Source organism: Halichondria panicea, chromosome 11 (genome assembly GCF_963675165.1).
Source record: "Halichondria panicea chromosome 11, odHalPani1.1, whole genome shotgun sequence".
Taxonomy (NCBI): Eukaryota; Metazoa; Porifera; class Demospongiae; order Suberitida; family Halichondriidae; genus Halichondria; species Halichondria panicea.
Window position 1 is genome coordinate 1,328,379 of NC_087387.1, and position 21,056 is coordinate 1,349,434.

A 21,056-nucleotide genomic window follows, 5' to 3' on the forward strand; every position below is an offset into this window, starting at 1 on the left:
AATTAGCGAAACTTCGGAGTGACCCCGCGCAAAGTCCTATGATCGCATACGTCATCGATAAAAATACAAGCTACTAAAGGAGGTTCTTGCAGAGAATAACAGTGATAAAGTGATTTGCAATTTGCAAGTGTGTTTATATATACTTTCCAAGTGTCCAATGGCGCCTCAAGGACTCTTAGCAGTGCCTTCAAAGTCTACAAAGAGTGTAGACTTCTCCCAAGCGTTTCTGAGGTTCATAGGCAACAACTATGAAGACACACCATCACGATACAATGAGCCCATCAAAGAATTTCAGACCCTTCGTGAATCGACAGTGGTGAGGTCTCCAGACAAACACGAGACTGGTCTCGATCTCATCGCCAGGTAAACACTGGTTATTATGCCGAGATTGACTGCAATGAAAATCTTAATATCGCTGACATCTGTATAATTATTAGTTGGGCGGATTGCTTCCCAAAGAGGAAGTAAATTGCTTATTTATTTATAGCACCTATATCCTTTAGAGTAATTCTGTTTTTGTATGATTAGCGACAACATGCACCTGTATGCATGCATATCCAAATCCCATTATGCGTACATTGTACACCATCACACCTCACACAACCCACACACGCTCACATCATCACATCCCTGCAGGTACTACGACCAGCTATGTGCCATTGAGAGCAAGTTGCCCGTGTCTGAAGGACAGGTGAGTGTTGTTGTCATTATATCACCTCTCATGTGATGTGTGTATTTGGAACTACCATAGTTCTGTGATGCCATGTGGGTGGGTGGAGCAAATGTTAATTATATTCACACCTGTATAAGGACAACATTACAATTTCTACACCCTAAAAATCATGTATGCTTGCTTTAAATACTATCAAGGGCGTATAAAAAAAGAGAGGGCATGCAACTCCTATATGAGCAGAGTTCAAACGTGGGCAGTTGAATGTGCATGACTTTGCATGAAATGAAATTTCTATTTTTAGCACTTCATGCAAATGCACACATTCCTCCGCCCACGTTTGAACTCTGCTAGCTACGTGTACTGATAGTGGAGTTGCATGCCCTCTCTTCTTTTATACGCCCTTGATACTATTAATGAGTATACTTGGGTTCATGTATGCTGTTTAGCCCTGAGGGTACTTTATGGGAACGTTTAGTAGTATAATTATAATTAGAAATTAGGGTGTACTATAATTATGCTTGTACTTGTGTTATGCAGATTCGGATCAAGTTCAGCTGGCAGGATGCTTTCTACAGTGGGGGTATCTTTGGAGGAACCAAGAGTGCCTGTAAGTACATTGTCAAAGGTTCAACTGAGCTTGTAGCCAAAGTATTGTAGATTGGCTTGCTGTATACTTTCTATACTGTGGTGACCTAACCTAACCCTCCCACACACACACACACGCACACATCCCCCTAGCCTAACCATAACTGCCCACACACACCTCACACACACCTCACAGCTCAACCCTCCTCCACCTACGAGCAGTGCTGTGTACTGTTCAACATCGGAGCTCTTCAGTCCCAAATTGCAAAATCACAGAACTTTGATTCTGACGAGGGCATCAAGAATGCAGCCAAACACTTCCAGGTACTATTTGATTACACAGTATACAGCATAGCTTGTAGATGTGTTCAGTGTAGCTAGAGATTAGATTTAATTGATTAGTAGTGTTGTGTTGCGTATGTCTTTCTTCTCCACCAAGTTTCCTGTCATAACACAATCCCATAATTGGCTTTTCAACATTACTTTGCTCTCTGTAACCTATGTGCAGTGCATATAATCAACGGATAGTGTAACAGCATACATACATACATGTATAATAATAATAAGCAAGTTGCTCTCCCCCTCCCCCCCAGGGTGCTGCTGGGACCTTCCAGCTGCTTCAGGAGAAGGTGTTTGCCCACCTCCAGACAGCACCGACCCCTGACCTCTCTGCCGAGAGCACCACCGCTCTCATTCAGCTTATGTTGGGACAGGCACAAGAGACATTCTGTATCAAGGCCAGCAGAGGTGAGTTCCCTCGGATAATGGCCTTAGGGGATGTGAGGTTCTGGCTTTGCTTAGAAAAAAGACATGTTTTCCAATAATTATACAATGCTATCTACATATTCTTAGACTCTCCAAGTGTTGTAAATCTATTCAATAATTATTAGTTTAGAACAACATTCGTTTCGAGGGCTAAATTTGAAAACTCACAACATTTTGTAAATGCAAAAACAACCAGCTAGCTTACAACAAATAGTGGGACCTGGCACATGAATAAACAGTTAGGTCTTAACCGTGGCTCGGCTCAAGAATTTGTATTGTCTCTCTCCCACAGACAAGATCAAGGATGCTGTGGTTGCCAAGGTAGCCATGCAGGCCTCGGACTTGTACGCTGATGCTTACAGTAACATGCAAGTGGGCTCAGTCAAGAGTATGTGGGATAAGGTATGCAATGAAGTGACAGTGTACAGTAGGTGGATGCAGTATTTGGAATTTGTTTGTTGTGATATTAATGTTTTGCAACTAACTCTGGTTTGTATCGTTCTCTTTCTATAGATAGCTAGCAAGTGAATGTTCACTCTATTCACCATGTTTCCTCGGTACCCACCCCACAGTCATGGCTGCAGATAGTAGTAGCAAAGCAGCTGTACTTTCACGCTGTGGCCCAGCATAGATTGGGCAAGGTGGCTCAGGCCGACAAGAGCTTCGGAACAGCTGTTGCCAGAATGGGCAAGGCCGTGGCTCTCTTGCAGGAGGCAGAAAAGAGGGGAGAGGGGGCCTTCAAGGGATATGTGAGTACCTTCAGGGGTTACATTTATAGTGTATGTGCGTGCCTTCAGGGGTTATGTGGTCAACTTTGAATGCCCATAACTCATTCAAGCATCAAAAAACACCAAAAGGATGTTGTTTCTTGCTTTCACGTTCTGTTACAGTAAGTAGTTATCTTAGTGAGGTCTGTAATGGTTTGGTTCTCTGATTGCTTTCAAGGCTAACGTAAATTAAGGAAATGTACATAATGCTGTGTATACATACATCTACATTGTACCTCCTCCCCTCTCCTCTCCTCAGGAGCTGACAGCTAGTCTGAGGAGAGACCACGAGGCAGTAAACAAGGACAACAACTTTATCTACAATGACCTTGTCCCTGATTTTGGCACTCTTGAGCCCCCAGGCAAAGCCACCCTGGCCAAGGCAGTCAAGTTTTCAAGCCCCTCCTCCAACTTCCAGGTACGTACATGTCATACGCTCCCTTTGTGCCCGCCCTCAGCTTAACATAGCTATGTGGGGAGTTGGTCAGTCATGAAAGTATTAAAGGGAGTATACACTATGTAAATAGAGCCATGCACTATTTCCAGTGGCCTTATTTGTGTGTATACAAACTGCCGTATTAGGGCATGATGTAAAGGGTCAACACACTAACAATTGATAAAATCCATACAAGCTTAATTGTTGCTCTTTACCAAATGTACGGTTGCGTGTTTAGGCCTCTTAGTATTTATATTGTATGGACCAATGGTACAGTGTACTATGGTTGTAGCAGGAGCACATGCTCCTGGTTGTAGTTATGTGTGTGTAGAGGCCAGTAAATATTGTACATTCTCCCATCATGCCTGCAGGACCTGTTCTCTGAGCTGATGCCACTCTCTGTCAACCAGGCCCTCTCAACCTACAACGGGAAAAAGGATGCCTTGGTACAGGAAGAGCTGGACAAGCTCAGAGCTGCCACACACAATATCAACGAGTGAGTGAATGTGCTGCTTATAGCATTGTGAATGTCCTGCGTCTGTACTTGAGCAAGTGTTTTCTGGTAAGGGTAAACACACTAACAATTGATAAAATCCATACAAGCTTAATTGTTGCTCTTTACCAAATGTACAGTTGTGTGTTTAGGCTATTTTTTTGAAATCTAGTACATGCTATAAACAAGCCGATTTCTGCAGGTTGCTAGCCAGTAAGAACCTGCCAGCTGCCATTGAGGACACAGGTGGCAATGAGCTCCCAGAGTCACTAAGAGAGAAGGCCGAGGGTGTACAGGTCCAGGGCGGACTGTCCTCACTCGAAGAGAAGTTCTATGGCCTCCCAGAACTGCTTACCAGAAACAAGGAGATCCTCACAGAGGTGAGTTGTCTTTGTTTTCCTAGCTTTGAATAACCAAGAGTGTACTCCTCTTTACTGATATAACTAAAGAGGCACATTCTTCAGCTTTCGGTTAGTTTTACACATTTGTGTTGTGCTTAGGATCACTTGATATTTAAATGAATGATAAATAATGATACGTGAAACTGTTTGATGACATCACAGACTAACCGTATTCTTGACGAGGAGGAGCGTGAAGACAGTGAGTTGCGTGAGCGTTTCAAGGAGCGCTGGAAGAGACAGGCATCGAGCCAACTCACTGAACCACTCAGAAAAGAAGTGAACAAATTTCTGAACATTCTGGACAATGCCACTAGAGCTGACGGGATTGTGAAAGAGAAATTTGAGAATAATCGCGAGGCTATGGCGCTACTAAGTCGGCCTGTGGGTGAGATTCAGGCGTCCCTGCCTCAGGCTGGGGCCCAGGCTGCTGTGCTCAGTGGGAGCCAGGTGAGTGTCATGTGAGTGTCATGTGTTGGCCTATTCAAGGCATTATGGTGTAAGCAGAGGAGGTCCGACATGCATGCACGCATCACTACAAGTTCAGTGTATTGGGTCTACATGTTATCATGTGACCGGAAATGAAATGTTGCTGACTATTTGCACTGAAGCTTTAGTAATTCGTACATGCATGTCTGACCTCCACTGACCCTATAGTACTGTAGCTATTATCACATGATACTCACATGACAGGCTGTGCAAGACCTTCGTTGTCTGATGGAGGAAGTGAAGACACTGAAGGCAGAGAGGGAGGTTATAGAGCGAACCATGCGTGACCCCGTAGGGGACATTGTGTCCAAGTTCATGGTCTCTCTGAGGGACTTGGGGGACGTTGACGAGGAGGCCATCAGTGAGGCTCATCTCAGGAGTGAGTATGGACGACTGCAGCAGCAGGTATGTGTGTTGAGGGGTGGGGTCACTGTGTGGGCGGCAATAGGTACGTGTGTGGAGGGGTGGGGTTGCTGTGTGGGCGGCAGTAGGTACGTGTGTGGAGGAGGGGTGGGATTACTGTGTGGGTGGATTGCGAGATTTTGTAGGAAGCTTGTAGTACATATTAATATCATAGGTAGCTTGCTCGTACATGCCAAACCTAATGCAATTATGATTATGTACAAATTGTGTCTTCTATTATTATTAGCATTCTTACAGTAACATAATTATATTTCGTATTAAGTAAGGAAAAACGTCTCAAAATGTCACCCCCCCCCCCACACACACACATGTCGATACAGGTGATAGAAAGCCTTCAGAAGCAGCAAGGCCTAGAGGGAAGGATCATGGCTGCCGCTACTGCCTTTGAGCAAGAGACCAGTGCGTACAGTATGAGTGCTCGGGACCAGAAGCTCAGAGATTTGGCAGCTGGCTACGATGCTTACATGGAGCTGACATCTAATCTCACCGAAGGCACTGGTTTCTATAACAACCTCACCCCACTCCTGGTCAAAATTCAGACCAAAGTGAGCGACTTTGTGTTTGCTAGAAGAACGGAGAAAGAAGATCTTCTTAAGTAAGTTTTTTCCTAGTAAGTAGTTGTACATCAATACGCTTCTCTAATACTTTCGAAATAGAAACAACGCCTTTAAGTGTGCAATCATCTGTCACATGTCAGAGGAGGTACGACACGCGTGCCTCGATTTAGCAATTGCAATAACATTGAGCGTGGGCAGATAATCAAGGTATAAGTCCCTCCACGCTCCAACGTTATTGCAGAGGCTAATTGCTAAATCAAGGCACGCGTGTCGTACCTCTTCTAGTCACATATACATGCTGTAAAGTACGTAGATACATTCATTCATTGCTGTAAGGCTCTGTAGATGCGAGTGATTGCAACTGCATGCACTGCAAGTATATACGTGTATCGTCCGAGTCATCTGTGTTTCTCATCTCCATAGGGAATTGCAGAAGTCGATAGCCAACCAGCCGCAGTCCGCCCCCTCATCTGTGCCTCAATACCACGAGCCAGGTGAACCTTGAATACTGGCTGCTAACTCCAATAGTGGCCCCGGGCCTTCAATAGAGGCAATCGTATAATTATGCCTTTAAACATTCATAACTAGATTGAGAGTGTCCAGTAAAAATGTTTTCAATACCTCTTTAAGTAGCTTTTAAGGTCCAATATACCGAGTGTGTCTCTAGACAATTTAACTTAATCCAATAGAATAGTGATGATGCTTTTCACCTTCTGTTTAGCAGATGGACCTCCAGCTGGCCGACAGCCTCCCGCTCGCCCCCCACCCCCTCAGGCATTGCCGAGAGCTCAGCATAATGCCCCACCCCCTCAGGCACTGCCGAGAGCTCAGCCCACTCAGCCTAATGCTCCACCCCCTGCACAGCACCCCCCACCGGGCTCTTATTACCAGGGGCAACCACCACCACAACAGCCACCTCCTCCTCAGGGTGTGTGTGTAGAATTATTATAATATGCTTATGTACAAGTACTGTGTATTAGCTAGACGTGTGTAGTAGGTTTCTTAGCTGGATAGTGAACCTGAGGGAGTGTAGTGGCTGAGGCAAGTCACTAATTGACCGAGGCGCAGCCCAGAGGACAATTAATGACTTGCAGAAGCCACTAATCACTCCCAAAGGGTTACTATCCAGCTAAGAAGGGTACTACACATGGTCTATCTCACTTAGAAAATGCATTTTTGTGGGTACTAGTTAGAGCCCTGCTAGCAGGTCACTAACTCAGATAGTGACCTGCTAGCAGGTTTCTTAGTTGAATAGACACCTCATTAGCAGTGGCCACTTCAAAGCTTGAATATGCAAATTTTTTCTAAGTTGAGGTATAAGATGGTTTACTCTGTACAAACTGTAATTAGAGGCATGTAGTTGTGGGCATGAACATTAGTACATCGGTTTTTATGCTTGAAGCATAGTGTTCCTTGCTAATTGTTCCTGTTGTATATGTAAGTGTTGGTGTGTGTTAAGTGTGTGTGTGTGACAAGCGTTGGTGTGTAATAAGTGTTGGTGTGTGTTTCAGGCTCTGTGTTCTCCTCATGCAGCAGGCCACTACCAACCCCCATACCAATACGGGCAACAGCAGCCGCCCCCTCAAGGCTATGCTCCTCCCCCTCAGGGAGGGTACTATGGTGCTCCACCCCCACAAGGATACGGTGCTCCACCCCCACGAGGATATGGAGCTCCTCCCCCACAAGGCTATGCCCAGCCCCCCTACGGAGCTCCACCCCCTCAGCCTGGTACGAGAAGCCTATATTGTTACTTTGTGTACATGCAACGTACATTCAGAGTGACGGTATATACAGTGCAGTTTAGTCTGGTATAATTATACATTATGTATGCTAAGAGACAGTACAATCATGCTAAGAGACAAACTGATTCAGTTTCACTAATCTATATTAATTTTTATGGCCATAAAGTTTCCCCCTTGACTATTAACTTAACTATATATTTATATGGGTTTGTGTATTAGATAGAGCTGTAGGCGTTAGGCATACAGGCATACATGTACCTATATTATAGCTAGGTTTTTTGTATACCGTAAACGTTGAAATTTTCGACGGGCGTTTAATTTCGTTTTTTTCGTCCTTGGACTCAACGCACGAAATTAAATATATACGTGGGTGTACGTGTACGTGGTAGCCACACCTACGTTAATATAACGGACGAAAATTTATGCGCACGAAATTTAAGAATTGTGGGCCTAGTGCAGAAAGTGCGAAATTTTGATGTGTCGAAAATTTCAACGTTTACGGTAGTAGAATTTTAGCAAATATTAACACTACGAAATTATTCTACTGCAATAGATGTAACGTCACTATCTGAGCTGTACGAATATTTAGAGTTACATGATCCCACATGACTGTGTCTGTGCATATACATGTACTTTTCTTGGAGCATGCATTTTTTACCCCCCTCCCTCTCTCCGTCCCTGTAGGTTACCAGTATGCTCCTCCTGGTTACCCTCAGCAGCAGCAGCCGTACCAGCCACCTCCGCAGAGGTGATTGATCACCTGACATCGTGTGACTTCCTGTGTTACAACTAATGAACAGCATTTTTGATTACGGACAATTCGACTAGCTAGTTGAGAGCACTATTATTATATATATAATAATGTAATGATTTCAGTTTTGTTGTGTGAACTATTATTATTATTGCACTACAGCATATTATTAAATGTTGTGTGCAGTTGTACTTACAATAATACAGTATAGATTTATGCAGTGTTTATATAATTATACTGTATGTGCGTACTTTTAATCAATCGAGACAAGATTGGAACATGTCTTAGAACTTATAATTTATTCGCGTATGATTTAATCCTTGGGTGCTGCTGCAGATCGAGTGCACTACCCCCAGCTCCCTATGAATATAATTATATTAATTAAGGGAATAAAAAATTAATTTATAAGAACTTGAACATAATTACAAGTTAATATTGATACTTTGTAAGCAAGCTATAATCATAGTCAAAACACATAGTAATTATTAAGGTTAAACACAACATAGATTTTGTCCATTGTCCAGCATCGATGATGGCCTCAGAGGACCCCTGTGCCACCCAGTACGCCCAGTGTGATGGTCAACCCCAAGGTAATTCCAAACCAGAAGCTTAAGCCCCAAACTGAAACTTTGTAACCACGGTAAGAGTCCCTGGCAGCTGATATGTCATTCTGGACATTAGCCTCCTCATTCGCCTGTTTAGGAGGGGAAGCATTATAAGTCAGCAACTAGATTAGATACATTGTAATGCAACTACAATGTAGATAAAGTATCATGTACTCTGTAAAGTGGCTCAAACAGAAACATTAACAATAAGTTGCAAAACCAACTATTGAACATTGTCTAACTAAATGAGGCTACACTCTAAATATGCGACATTTGGACATTTCAATTTCATCATAATAATTATTATAGCGCCATACAAATTCAAATAATAATTATTAGTGTCACCTTAATTAATAGTCGGTCATAATTACGCAGTAACACATTAAACGAACATCCCCACACTGTGTACCTTGTTGATGAAGTAGTAAGCGGGTAAAGAGCACATCAGAGAGAGGGGGGACCCAATGAAGAAACAAAGGACGATGAACACAAGCATCGTACTCGTCAGACAAGGCAGCTGGTCAGCATAAGTGTAGCTAGTGGACGCTAGCATGCCATAACGATATCGAGCTGTTCCGCCAATGACACGACGGCCTGGATCAGGTTGTGGCAAGATTGCACCACCGGGAGAAAACCACACCTCTCGTTGCTGAACTGGTACGGCTGTGACCACGGTCACTTCACGCTGCTGTTGAGGGTAGCCTTGTGGAGGGTAATGCTGAGGTGCTCCCTGGCCCTGAGGTGGATTGACATACTGTGGGGGATACTGTGGGGGGCTGTGGGTGGGTCCAGACGTGTAGGCTGGAGGGGGTGCCGTAGGTGGAGGGGCTTGGTTGGCCATCAGTGATTGCCTCTCTTCATTCATAGCTGCAGTTTTAATAAATAACAAATCTATGTGCTTGTCTAGTCTGACAGATAACTTGCCGGCCTGTAGTACTATCTCAGCACAGGTGCAGGCGCAGGATGGTCCCAAAAGGCTCTTGATAAGCAAGGTATTTTAGCTGGTATCGGTAGTACGTAGCTAGCTAGCTAGGATCAGGATCCTACAACGTACCTTGTCTTGTACCGTAAATTAAAAATAATTATTGTGACAAAGTGAAAGAAAACAAGATTACGTCACCTAACAACAGTGCGCATGCTCAAAAGCCACACTATGTTGGCTTTTGAGTCTATGCAAGCAGCCATTCGCCTGCAGTGACGGCTTGTGAGTCTACTTACACTTCATTATACCAAGAGTGTACTAGCCTCTTTACTTGTTTTCTATGGGCTGTACTCTGTAGCTTATCTCCTTCTAGCCTCGAGAAAATTAATCGGCCTGGATTCGAGGCTAGAGCGCTTCTCATCATCCCCAATTGGAACGTCAGATCGAAACATGGGTCCGAAGAATTTACTATTAACGAGTGTGTTCACAGGCCAATGATTAACCATCATAAACAAACTATTGCGGTATCTCTGTCAACACCGCAAGCATACGACTCCCTGGAAGAGAATTAGTGTTCCGTTACCAATACTTTTTTAGCAACCAAAAGCACCTTAAATCTTGTGGCTCTGCCTCTTCAGTCCGTATAGGTTTTGTTTCCGTCTGATTAATATATTATTATCAGACATAACTACATTAATTTTGGTGCATAATCATTTATATCTCATTAAAATTGGGCTATCATTTTTATTGTTCATATTATTGTCAGGTGAAAGATTAACTTGTTTTGCAAATCTGTTCTCATTTGGCAGCTTGATTGTCTGATAATTGATACTTTACTCTAGTCAAAAACATTAGTTAAACACAACATGAATTTGTCCATTGTCCAACATTGATGATGATGGCGTCAGAAGACCCCCACACCCCCCAGTAAGCCCAGTGTAAATGTCAGCGCAACGAAAATCACAAACCAGAATAATAGGCAAAACCAAAAGATTTTGGAACAACAATAAGAGTCCCTGGCAGCTGGTATGTCATTCTGAACATTAGCTTTATCATTTGCCTGTGTGTGTTGGGGGGGGGGGGGGGGGGGAAGGGAGATAGAAGTAAAGCATAAGTCAAGGTAAATGAGTACATGAGGATTGTACATCCTGTCAAAAAGTGGTCATCATGTGTTAACAATATCATTGTTATAACAGTATCATTATGCATGTTATAACAGTATCATTATGCATAGACAGTACAGAACAGAATAAAGAGTTAGGTATATACATATACCCACCCTATATAGATAAAATACTGTGCTCAAACAGAAACACTAACACCTTACACCTTAAAATCACAATAGTGTATGGTTAATTTTGCTGCATGTATGCAGAGAAAACTCAAAGAGTGGGAAATGATCGACCATGTTATATTGCTACAAAACTACACAGTCTTGGCTGCTGCACCAGTAGATCTGGCCTTGCAGCTCTTTTCTCCACTCTTGCAGCTACCAATATATATAGCGCTCTAGCAGAGCTAACTAGTGTTCAAGCTGGCGCTGTGCTAATGCCTCTCGCCATGTTTTTGCTTTCGCTCAAAAGTATTAGAATGTTATCTAAAGTTAGCTTATCTATATAAAGTCACTGAGAAGAAAACACTTATTTACATGCATCTATTGTTGTATTATGTGGCTTACCAGGACCTCAAGAAAGAAGAAAATTGATTCTTCCAGGATCTGTAGTTCAGTGTATATAATATCTAAGAAGAAAAGACCTGTACATGCATATTGTTATCTATATTAATATTGTTATATGGTAGTGTTTTATGGCTTACCAGGCCCTAGTCCTCAAGACAAAGATGATTCTGCCAGGAGGATCTGGATCTGGATCTTGGATATTATTTTCTCACACATGGGGAATGAGCGCGCATGCGCATTACATCCACAGCAATAATTAAAGGGTGTGTCCAAAGAGATCAATTTTCACAAATGGCTACTGCTAGCTAGCTGTTTTAACAGATATTTTCTGAGTCTTGTAGCTAACAAAAAGCTAGCGCTTTAGTTCAAGGCTAACTCATATGTTGAATAGAAAGTTTGTGCGAGCAGATGATGCTATAAAAGATTCTGAAGAGACTGCAACAGCCTTTAATGTGAGTCAAACTAGCCATAACTAGAGAAAGAAGCTTTAGTTTGCTAATCCACAAATCAAAATCCAAGAGAACGTGGCTAGAAGCCTATAGAAGCTGTTAGTTTTCGTCGCATTGCAACCGTTGAGCAGTTACTGCTGGAATACACACACACACAGACACACACACAGTCAGCTTTACCGTATCCCTCGTGCGGCTACGCCTCGAGGCATAATTACTATAAGTAGAGTATAGCAACACTCCATAGACGAGATTTGCTACGAATGCACTCTTCTGAAAAGGCATTCCAAGTAAGCAAAACTATAAGCGCATAACTCGAAAACGAAGCATTATTTTGCAAATCAACAAATGAAAACGTTACTAGAAACCTATGTAGAACTCTTACATGTACTTGCACTTCCTTTATTTGAGCATACACAGACACACAAACACACTACCGTATATACCTCGCTTGTGCATGCGTACCGAGGCATCTAGTCTAACCATGCAGAGGAGGTCCGACATGCGTGCACGAATCACTACAAGTTCAGTGCATTTGGCCAGGACATTATCACGTGACCGCATGACATCAATGCACTGAACTTGTATAGTAATCTGTGCACGCATGTCAGACCTCCTCAGTTGTCTAACTAATAAGGGGACCCTTTAAAATATGTGACATTTAGACATTTCATCATAACACTATAATTATACATTCTAGCTCCATGCAAATTCATTTGTTTTGCAATAATCTTGCTGCATAAAACTGTCATATTAAATAGCACACATACATACACTGCATACCTTGTTGATGAAGTAGTAAGCAGGTATAGAGCACATTAGAGAAATGGGGGACCCAACAAAGAAACAAAGGACTATGCACACAAGCATTGCTCTCGTCAGGCAAGGCAGCTCGTCAGCATAGGTGTAGCTGGTAGACGTCAATTGGCCGTTTTGATATCGAGCTGTTCCACTAATGACAATACGATCCAGATCAGGCTGTGAGACTGCACCACGGGGAGAAACCCACACCTCTGGTGGCCGAACTGGTACAGCTGTGACGACCACGATCACTTTACGCTGCTGCTGAGGTGCTCCCTGAGGTGGATTGACGTACTGTGGGGGGCTGTGGGTTCGTCCAGGCGTGTAGGCTGTAGGGGGTGCTGTAGGTGGAGGGTTGGCCACCGGTTGCTTCTCTTCATTCATAGCAGTTATAGTGCTTGTCTGACAAATAACTTGCCTGCAGTACTGTCTCAGCACAGGTACAGGTGCAGGATGGTCCCGCCAGACTCTTTTATTAAATATTTTTGATAAACAAAGTATATATAGATACAGATTCTTAATCACAAATTAATGGTTGTCTATAGAATGCTGTCTAATTTATAGTATATCAGGTATCAATGTCATATCAGAGTGAAACATTCAAGGTCGGTGAAACTGCAGCAATTCCTTTTATTGAAGTGACTAGGTGCAGCGCGTGCGTAAACAGAGTGCTTAATTTGTCATAATTATAATTATTATTGACATCAGCAAAATAATGAGATAATGATTCAGGTGTATACTTCCCTCATTAGGTCAAACAAGTTGGGGCCTACTTTTCTCTGCAAGTTTCCATATTTTTTCTCACTGTGCATACACATTCCTCCATAAAACATTGAGTCATGACCAACCTCCTCTGATCAGCCTCCGTAGCTATGTTAAACGAGTATTACCAGATAGATTTTCATCGATCATTACTAATAAGAGTACATAAGATTTGACATAATTATTTCAGTGATGATAAGTATAATTATGTGTGTGGAGTCTGTTAGAAGCAGATGAAAATGTTACAGAAAATAAACAATCATGAAGAAGAGAGTTAGCAATTAACTAGGACCCCTTGAGTCATCTAATATAGATAGTAGTTCTTGCGGTGGCCCGAGATCATTTGCCAAACTGTCGAGCCACTCATTGTCCAGGAGTGTTAGGTCAGTCTAGAGGGGGAGGGGAGGGAGGGGATAAAACTGATGAGCACACACTAAATAATACACGTACTAAATACTGCAGGCCTTGGTTGATAGACTAGTCACAAGCGAAACACACAATGCGGCCTTGGATAGCTATGATAATAAGTACAGTGAGTATAGAACTACTTTTAACAAACATATGTCATGAAGAAAGGCCAGGTACCCAGGTTACAAATGAACCAGTCTGTGTACAACAACCCCTCAACAAGGCCACCTCTGTATAAGAGTCAAAACTTGATTCCTCAAAGGTGGCAGTGATATTAAGGGGCTCCACTGTGTAGTGTTTATAATCAGCAAGCCTAATATATCATTATAGCAACTTGTATACATCAAGCTTGCTGCTTGCACTGCAGGTAAAAGTAGGCAAGGTCGCTTTATTTGTGGGTAAAATAATCATGGTCAGAGCTTCAAACGAATTTTGCCCGACGAAAATTACCCTCTCTACGATATCAGGAGTTCAACTGCTGACAGTATGTAAATAAACTCACATCTAGTTCATCAGCATGCATGGTCCATGCACTGGTTGTGGCTGGTGTGCCACTTGTGCTTGGCCGTGGACCTCTATAGAGGATGCCGCATGTGGTTGCCATGGGAAACACCATTAGTATTAGTCAGAGGGGGTGATCCATCCCGCATTGTGTGGGTATAGTGGGGAGAACCAATAGAATGAGAGGAGAGTAGGCCATTTTTGAACTCTGCAAGTGCAGCACACAACAGTACACATAGATATAACTATATACCGTAGCCTGATTGTAAACAAAAGATCATGTTTATTATAATTATACAGTAGCTCAATCGGTATAAACCTATAAGCCTACTATATTAACTACTTTCCCACTTTCCCACTTTCCCAATTCCCTACGATAATAAACAAGTCACCTCACTATTAATCTCTTAAACATAATAGTGAGGTGACTTATTTATTATCGTAGGGAATTGGGAAAGTGGGAAAGTAGATACTTCAATTATATAGGCAGCACAATATACACAGGAGGTAAATGTTGCATGCACGATTAGAGACGTACATGTACTTTTACTGCTGCAGTATTAGCGAATGAGCTGGCTGCTGGGACCATGCCTGTGTTGCCGTTGGAACAAGGGGCGGAGCCTTCCAGTTTGATTTTTTTGGAGGAGGCTTGTCTGCTGTGTGCATAAATATAACAAGAACTTCAAATTTCGTACTTAGTACATCCATTCAGATAATTATGACGAACACAATGACATTATAATGAGGTACCAAGAGGAACACAAGCTATTATGTAGCTCTATAGTTATACAGTGTAGCATATGTCACTTATCACTGAATACTCTAGTTTATCTCTTGGCATACCTTCGTCGTCCTTGCTGTCCATAGGTTTCTCCACAGCAGTCCAGTTGGCATTAGCGTCTACAGTGACCTAGTCAACATCTAGGTTTTTACTGCAGGGTGGGGGGGGCAAGGTGAAGCACTTATACACATAGCCAAAACAATACAATAAGTTCTACGGCTACAGTGTGGGTAGTGGTAAACATTTGATGCTAAAAGAGCATAACTTACTACAGCACATGCGCTCTTGGGGTCAATATCTATGCGCTTATATTCGAGAATACGCCTATAAGCCCCACCCAGTAGAGTACACAGTACGTACGGCTACAGAGGTACGTAGGGTTTGCAGTTAGGCTAGGCTAGGCCGGCTAGAGACATTAACATCTTTTGGATATCCCCCTGTTTTACAGTATTCCTAAGGAAGCAAACTAGTCTCTTCACTAACAACCATGGTCAATAGGCTTTGCATGAAAGCCAAAAATTTCAAGTGAAAGTTCTTTGTTTGCAGCTGAAGCTAGATTTTAGTGATTGTGATGATTTGGTTATTGGGTGGGAGAGTGGCCCCACGTGCACACACTGCTCCCCCCTCACAGCTACAGATCAGAGCACTATAGCTGCCAACTCTCAATCTGAGGAAGAAGCTATCTCTACGGTAACATTCATGCAGCACACCCGACTTGGTACCCATGGCAACTTGTCAGAGGTGGGAGTCGTACTGGTAGACACAGAGTGAGACATTGCTCAGGTCACCACGTCATAATTCAAAGTTTTGTAATTCTTTACACATTGTTAAGTTAATTTTCATAATTGAAAATACAAAAAACACAACCACAGATTGCTACTGCACACATACCACACACACGTACACGCCGCACAATGCACGTAAGTATAAAACGTAAACAATGAAGAGTGTACTAAAAGATCTAGACACTAAAAGGTAACAACAGATTCTTTACTGCACACATACACAAAACCATCACTGTCCACAGCTACTCCATGAGGAGAAGTGACATGACCATTACCAAATGATGTGACAAACTGACCGTATTTAGTGAACACTGACACACGCTTGTTATTATACTCAGCAACATAAACAAAACCAGTGACACACACACCGCGAGGGCCATACAAATCTCCTTGTCCACTTCCTTTCTTATCAATAGAGCGAATAAACCGACCATCCATAGTGAGCACTTGAACACGATGATTATTACGGTCAGTGACATATATTAACCGCTTATTGTCCACTGCCACATCCTCTGGTTTGTCAAAATTCCCATTACCAGAACCAATCTGCTTGACTGGCTCTAGTTCTGTTGTAAACACTTGGACTCTGTGATTGCCTCTGTCACACACAAACACTTGATCACCAGCGACTGCTATCCCTCGAGGGTAGTTGAGTTCCTTTGGACCACTTCCATATGTCCCAAATCTCTTCAGCAGATCTCCTCTTTTGTTGAATTTGTACACACAGTGTTTGCTGTTGTCAGAGACATAGATGTTGTCCTCCTCGTCTGCAGCCACACCAATGATACTGCCAAACCCATGCTTTGATTTGCTGATGCTTCGAATCTGTTCACTTTTCTTGTTAAACACCAAAACATCACCCATATGATCAGTTACAATAATTTCTTCTGATGCGTTAAATGCCATATACACAGGGTCAACTCCTCTTATCACCCTCATTGGCTTGTCCAGCTTGGTGGGGGGTATTTTGACGAACACAAATAAGGGGCTTCTTGGGATGGGCTGGTTGTCCACTGAGATCAGGAGGTGGTGTCGACCACGTACCCTAGGGGTGTACTCAACACTGTACACTTCACCCCTCACAGGCACTGCTTGGGTTGATTGATTAACTAGAGAAGTTAAAGTGACTTGTATTGTATGATGCTTGGATTGTGTATTACATTCCACAAGAATTGAACATGTATTGATTTCAGCAGTTCTAGCTCCATCTCCTTCCACAGTACACTTTGTTGGACCCACTTTACCGCCCAACACTCTCACATTGTTCTCACACAACTTCTCAACATTTTTAGCTCCATCTTCTTCCACAGTACATTTTCTTGGATCCACTTTATCACACACAATAACATTGTTCTCACACAACTTCTTGAGATCCTCACAAACAAACACTTCGACAACAAAATCATCTTTCTCCACTGAATCAGGATTGGCTGCTTCCTTCCCTCGCTTCACCACCTCGGCATCGATTCGACTCACCACCTGCTCTTGCATCGTAATCAGTTCTTCATCACTTGCATTCTCCAGTGTACGCTCTACAAAGTCAATCAAACTCTGAGCAGTGTCCAGGGACAGGCCCATACCCTTTTCTTGAACCGTCAGCTTCTCCACCTTTGAATCAGCCAAAGCAGAAGATTTTTGTAAAACACGAACCTTGCATTGATCGAGAATATCGTGTAGCTCCTGGAACTTGGTATTCACTTGTCTCTCTGTCAGTTCTTTCTGAGCCTGTATCTTCTGTTTAGTTCCTTTCACTTGATTGACAGCGGTGCTCAGATCAGGCAGTAGGTTCTTGAGTGGGGAGAGGTGCTCTGTCAGTTTTTTGCGAATTGCGAGGGCAGCTTTCTTTACAAACTCTGACTTGTGGTCACGGTGATCGAATACAGCACAGTCTCGACAGATTAGCTTGTCGCAATCGAAACAAAAAATCTTCTTTGGTTCCTCGTGATCTTCACATTTGGGGGTGGTGTGCTTTCGAATGTTAGTTCTTTCACTCCGCCCTGTTTGAGCTCTTCCAGAGTGGATACTGCATGTGAGGCAAACACTTTCATATGCTGATGAGATTCTACACATTTTTCACAAATGAACTGGATACACTGTCGGCAGAATGCAGAGGCCTTTCCTCCAGAGCACATTTCACAGGTGGCCTCCAACTTGCCGTGGGCTTTCTCCATCCTCGAGTGAAGTGCTTTCATCCGGTTGATGAAGAACGCAGTGGGCAGTCTGTCTCGGTTGTTGTTCGGCAATAGAGTGGGCTCACGACAGTCGGGGCAGAGGAACGGCTGGTTGGGTCGGTAGCGACTGGAGAGTGTGAGGATGCATTGCTTGCAGTAGTAGTGACAACAAGGGAGCATGCAGCTTTGGCTCCTTGTAGCTGTCATGGCAGATGCCACAGGTCACCTCTTGCTCGAGATCAGCAACAACTGGATCAGGACCATCAGCCATTGTTAGCTTAGACCTGGGAAATTAATAGGTCAAGGCTCTGATACAAACTGTACAATCATAGATGTTGTCCCATTGGAATGCAATTAGAACAAACCACAAATATTAATGCGTAAGGCGTAGGAAGGTGATAATTTTATTACTTTGCCTTTGGCCTCGAAAACAGACCGCCAGTGTTTTAGGGGAAATAATTATCTTTCATCAAGAGTTAATTATCGTAGAACTCTAAATAATTATATTATCTATGATAATTATATGATATAGAAGGTGATTTTCGTGGGGCAAATATTCATGGTTTTTGTGGTTGAAGGTCTGAACCTAGCTTCGATTCCAGGCCGGTTAAAAGTTTACGGTACAGTTTATTAATGTTTTACGTTTGTAGTGTGATTACCCATATTCTAAGTAATTTGAAGCGCATGCGCACTATCATCCATGCAATAGGTACCAGGCCGTATTTAATGCGGCCTGGAATTGAGGTTAGTCTGAACCACGAATATTATACATTAATTTTGTATTATGTTATACATTGTACATGTACCCACAAATGAAGCGACCTTGCCTACCTTTATTGCAAGCAGCAACCACGAAAATATTATCCACTAAATATTGCTCAACCATGAATATTTTGCCCTCCGAAAAATTACCGGCCTATACCAGCCTACTCTTGCTTTTTTAATACCAAATAGCGGGTATATTTTGAGGGTGTAAATGTTCACGGTTTTCGCTGATTATAAGCATGTACCGTAAACATTTATACCCACGAATTGAATATCGCTGCAAAAAGGTAGCCTCTTTCACTAGTAGCCTCCCCTGAAGAGAAACCCTGCTACTGACTGCTTGTGCATGCGCAAAATTATTGGCTATTTTTTGGCGTAAAATATTTTTTTTGAAGGGATAATAAATTCGTGGGTACGTACAAATATTCACGGTATAAATTATATTAGCCTCGACCCCAGGCCGATTTGTCTCCAATTTAACGCTAGGTCGCTTTGTTGTTATGTGATATCAGGAGTGTAGTGTCTTCATACACTCCTGGTGATATGTTGTAGAGGATACTTTTTTAGCAACCAAAAGCACCTTGAATCTTGTGGCTCTGCCTCTTCAGTCCGTAGGTTTATGTCTGATATTATGTTTATTTCGTCTAATACACGACCACATTTTGGTGCCATAATAATTTATATCCATGCATAATAAGTATTTTAAAATTGGGCTACTATCATTTTTTATTATTGTCAGATTAACTTGTTTTGCAAATCTGTTCTCATTTGGCAGCTTGATTGTCTGATAATTGATACTTTACTCTAGTCAAAACACATTTGTTAAACACAACACAGGAATTTGTCCATTGTCCAGCATTGATGATGATGGCTTCAGAACCCCAACCCTCCCAGTAAGCCCAGTGCGATGGTTAGCACCAAGACAAACCCAAACCAGAAGGCTAGGCCACACAGAGAGAAGTTGAAACAACGGTAAGCGCTCCTGGCAGCTGGTATGTCATTCTGGACATTAGCTTTATCATTCGCCTGTGTGTGTGTATATGGGGGAGGGGAAAGGAAGTAAATCATAGGTCAAGGTCTATAGTTACATCCTGCATGCCCAAACGTGGTCATCATGCATGGAACAGAGAAGAGTTAGCCACATACACCAAAAATGCAGCTGATAAAATAATTACTGTGCTCAAGCAGAAACATGCACTAGCTAACACTTTACACCTTATATAAAACACAATCACTCAATAAGTTGCAAAACCGAACATTGTCTAACCAGAGGAGGTTTGACATATGTGCAAGTGCTAGTGTATTTGACCTGGACATTATCACATGACCGCAATGACATCAATGCACTGAACTTGTGGTGATTCGTGCACGCATGTCAGACCTCCTCAGTTGTCTAACTGTGCATAACGTAATATGGGGACCCTTTAAATGTGACATTTGGACATCATAATTATAGCACCGTACAAATTCAATAATAATTATAGCTCCATACAAATTCATTTGTTTTGTTGCTGCATTAGTGTCGCCTTTAATTCAGTAATAGTTAAAACTGTCATAAATGGGTTGCATACCTTCTTGATGAAGTAGTAAGCAGATACAGAGCACACCAGAGAAATGGGGGACAGAACAAAGAAACAGCAGACTATGCACACAAGCATTCCATTTGCCAGGCAAGGCAGCTCGTCAGCATAAGTGTAGTTGGTAGACGTCAACTGGCCGTATCTATATCGAGCTTCTCCGCCAATGACAATACGACCCCGATCAGGCGGCGGGACTGCACCACGGGAAGAAATCCACACCTCTGGTTGCCGAACTGGTACGGTTGTGACCACAGTCACTTTATGCTGCTGCTGAGGTGGATTACCATATTGTGGGGGGTACTGTGAGGGGTTGTGGGTTGGTCCAGATGTGTAGGCTGGAGGGGGTGCTGTAGATGTAGATGTGGCCACCGATGGCTTCTCTTCATTCATATCGGTTGATTTTATTTTAGTGTTTGTCTGACAGATAACTTGCCTGCAGTACTAGTCTCAGCACAGGTGCAGGTTGCAGGTTGCAGATGCAGGATGGTCCCACAAGGCTCTGATAAAATAATGATATAGCTGGTAGATCTACTGATTCTTAATCTTGTAATCTCAATAACAAATTGGTGCTTGTCTAGAATGATTGTAACTAATTTTATAGCAGAGTGAATTTTTATAGTGCATGATGATATCAAGAGCATTATAGGTTCACAATTGCCTGTGAGGAAGTGACATATGTACAGATCTTAAGTCATTCTATTTGTCATAACGATTATCCTGTTAAAACAGGATAGGCCTATGACATCAGCCTATACATGTACCTCCCTCA

General features: G+C 42.6%; 4 protein-coding genes and 2 long non-coding RNA genes across 8 annotated transcripts; 1 reads left to right on the forward strand and 5 right to left on the reverse strand.

Annotated features, from left to right (window-relative positions):
• Positions 1–38: 38 nt before the first annotated feature.
• On the forward strand, positions 39–8,314 carry LOC135343615 (programmed cell death 6-interacting protein-like). 3 transcript variants are annotated; one of them, XM_064540583.1, is made up of 17 exons: positions 39–363; positions 637–691; positions 1,211–1,280; positions 1,455–1,582; positions 1,852–2,005; positions 2,316–2,425; positions 2,596–2,772; positions 3,050–3,208; positions 3,598–3,722; positions 3,922–4,099; positions 4,283–4,567; positions 4,811–5,011; positions 5,350–5,624; positions 6,010–6,080; positions 6,308–6,514; positions 7,120–7,314; positions 8,013–8,314. In XM_064540583.1, the coding sequence occupies exons 1-17, from the start codon at positions 158–160 to the stop codon at positions 8,078–8,080; spliced, it is 2,664 nt and encodes an 887-aa protein (XP_064396653.1). In that variant the 5' UTR covers positions 39–157; the 3' UTR covers positions 8,081–8,314. The 3 variants fall into 3 exon arrangements, with proteins under 3 accessions (XP_064396653.1, XP_064396655.1, XP_064396654.1); XM_064540585.1 differs by having other exon boundaries at positions 7,123–7,314; XM_064540584.1 differs by having other exon boundaries at positions 6,311–6,514.
• A 146-nt stretch (positions 8,315–8,460) lies between these two features.
• Positions 8,461–9,791, reverse strand: LOC135343632 (uncharacterized). Its single transcript, XM_064540604.1, has 3 exons — positions 9,609–9,791; positions 9,094–9,551; positions 8,461–8,773 (listed from the first exon to the last, which is right to left on the reverse strand). The coding sequence occupies exons 2-3, from the start codon at positions 9,547–9,549 to the stop codon at positions 8,618–8,620; spliced, it is 612 nt and encodes a 203-aa protein (XP_064396674.1). The 5' UTR covers positions 9,550–9,551; positions 9,609–9,791; the 3' UTR covers positions 8,461–8,617.
• Positions 9,792–10,416: 625 nt separating this feature from the next.
• Positions 10,417–13,138, reverse strand: LOC135343635 (uncharacterized). The gene is made up of 2 exons (XR_010397205.1): positions 12,517–13,138; positions 10,417–10,666 (listed from the first exon to the last, which is right to left on the reverse strand). It is a non-coding gene; the product is annotated as an uncharacterized LOC135343635 (long non-coding RNA).
• A 306-nt stretch (positions 13,139–13,444) lies between these two features.
• Positions 13,445–14,556, reverse strand: LOC135343636 (uncharacterized). Its single transcript, XR_010397206.1, has 2 exons — positions 14,207–14,556; positions 13,445–13,685 (listed from the first exon to the last, which is right to left on the reverse strand). It is a non-coding gene; the product is annotated as an uncharacterized LOC135343636 (long non-coding RNA).
• Positions 14,557–15,862: 1,306 nt separating this feature from the next.
• LOC135343621 (tripartite motif-containing protein 3-like) lies at positions 15,863–18,023 on the reverse strand. The gene has a single exon (XM_064540592.1). It carries the CDS (start codon positions 17,839–17,841, stop codon positions 15,955–15,957), a length of 1,887 nt encoding a protein of 628 aa, XP_064396662.1. The 5' UTR covers positions 17,842–18,023; the 3' UTR covers positions 15,863–15,954.
• Positions 18,024–19,483: 1,460 nt separating this feature from the next.
• On the reverse strand, positions 19,484–20,915 carry LOC135343745 (uncharacterized). Its single transcript, XM_064540747.1, has 2 exons — positions 20,279–20,915; positions 19,484–19,733 (listed from the first exon to the last, which is right to left on the reverse strand). Exons 1-2 carry the CDS (start codon positions 20,675–20,677, stop codon positions 19,581–19,583), a joined length of 552 nt encoding a protein of 183 aa, XP_064396817.1. The 5' UTR covers positions 20,678–20,915; the 3' UTR covers positions 19,484–19,580.
• Positions 20,916–21,056: the final 141 nt, after the last annotated feature.

Bases quoted from the DNA above. Each gene is read 5' to 3' on its own strand.
- LOC135343615 (XM_064540583.1), top strand. From the start codon at position 158: ATGGCGCCTCAAGGACTCTTAGCAGTGCCTTCAAAGTCTACAAAGAGT. The intron at 692-1,210 runs GTGAGTGTTGTT...TGTGTTATGCAG, and splicing joins TGCCCGTGTCTGAAGGACAG to ATTCGGATCAAGTTCAGCTG. The intron at 3,209-3,597 runs GTACGTACATGT...TCATGCCTGCAG, and splicing joins GCCCCTCCTCCAACTTCCAG to GACCTGTTCTCTGAGCTGAT.
- LOC135343632 (XM_064540604.1), bottom strand. From the start codon at position 9,549: ATGAATGAAGAGAGGCAATCACTGATGGCCAACCAAGCCCCTCCACCT. The intron at 8,774-9,093 runs GTACACAGTGTG...CCTCCTAAACAG, and splicing joins CTTACTACTTCATCAACAAG to GCGAATGAGGAGGCTAATGT.
- LOC135343621 (XM_064540592.1), bottom strand. From the start codon at position 17,841: ATGTGTAGAATCTCATCAGCATATGAAAGTGTTTGCCTCACATGCAGT.
- LOC135343745 (XM_064540747.1), bottom strand. From the start codon at position 20,677: ATGAATGAAGAGAAGCCATCGGTGGCCACATCTACATCTACAGCACCC. The intron at 19,734-20,278 runs GTATGCAACCCA...ACACACACACAG, and splicing joins CTTACTACTTCATCAAGAAG to GCGAATGATAAAGCTAATGT.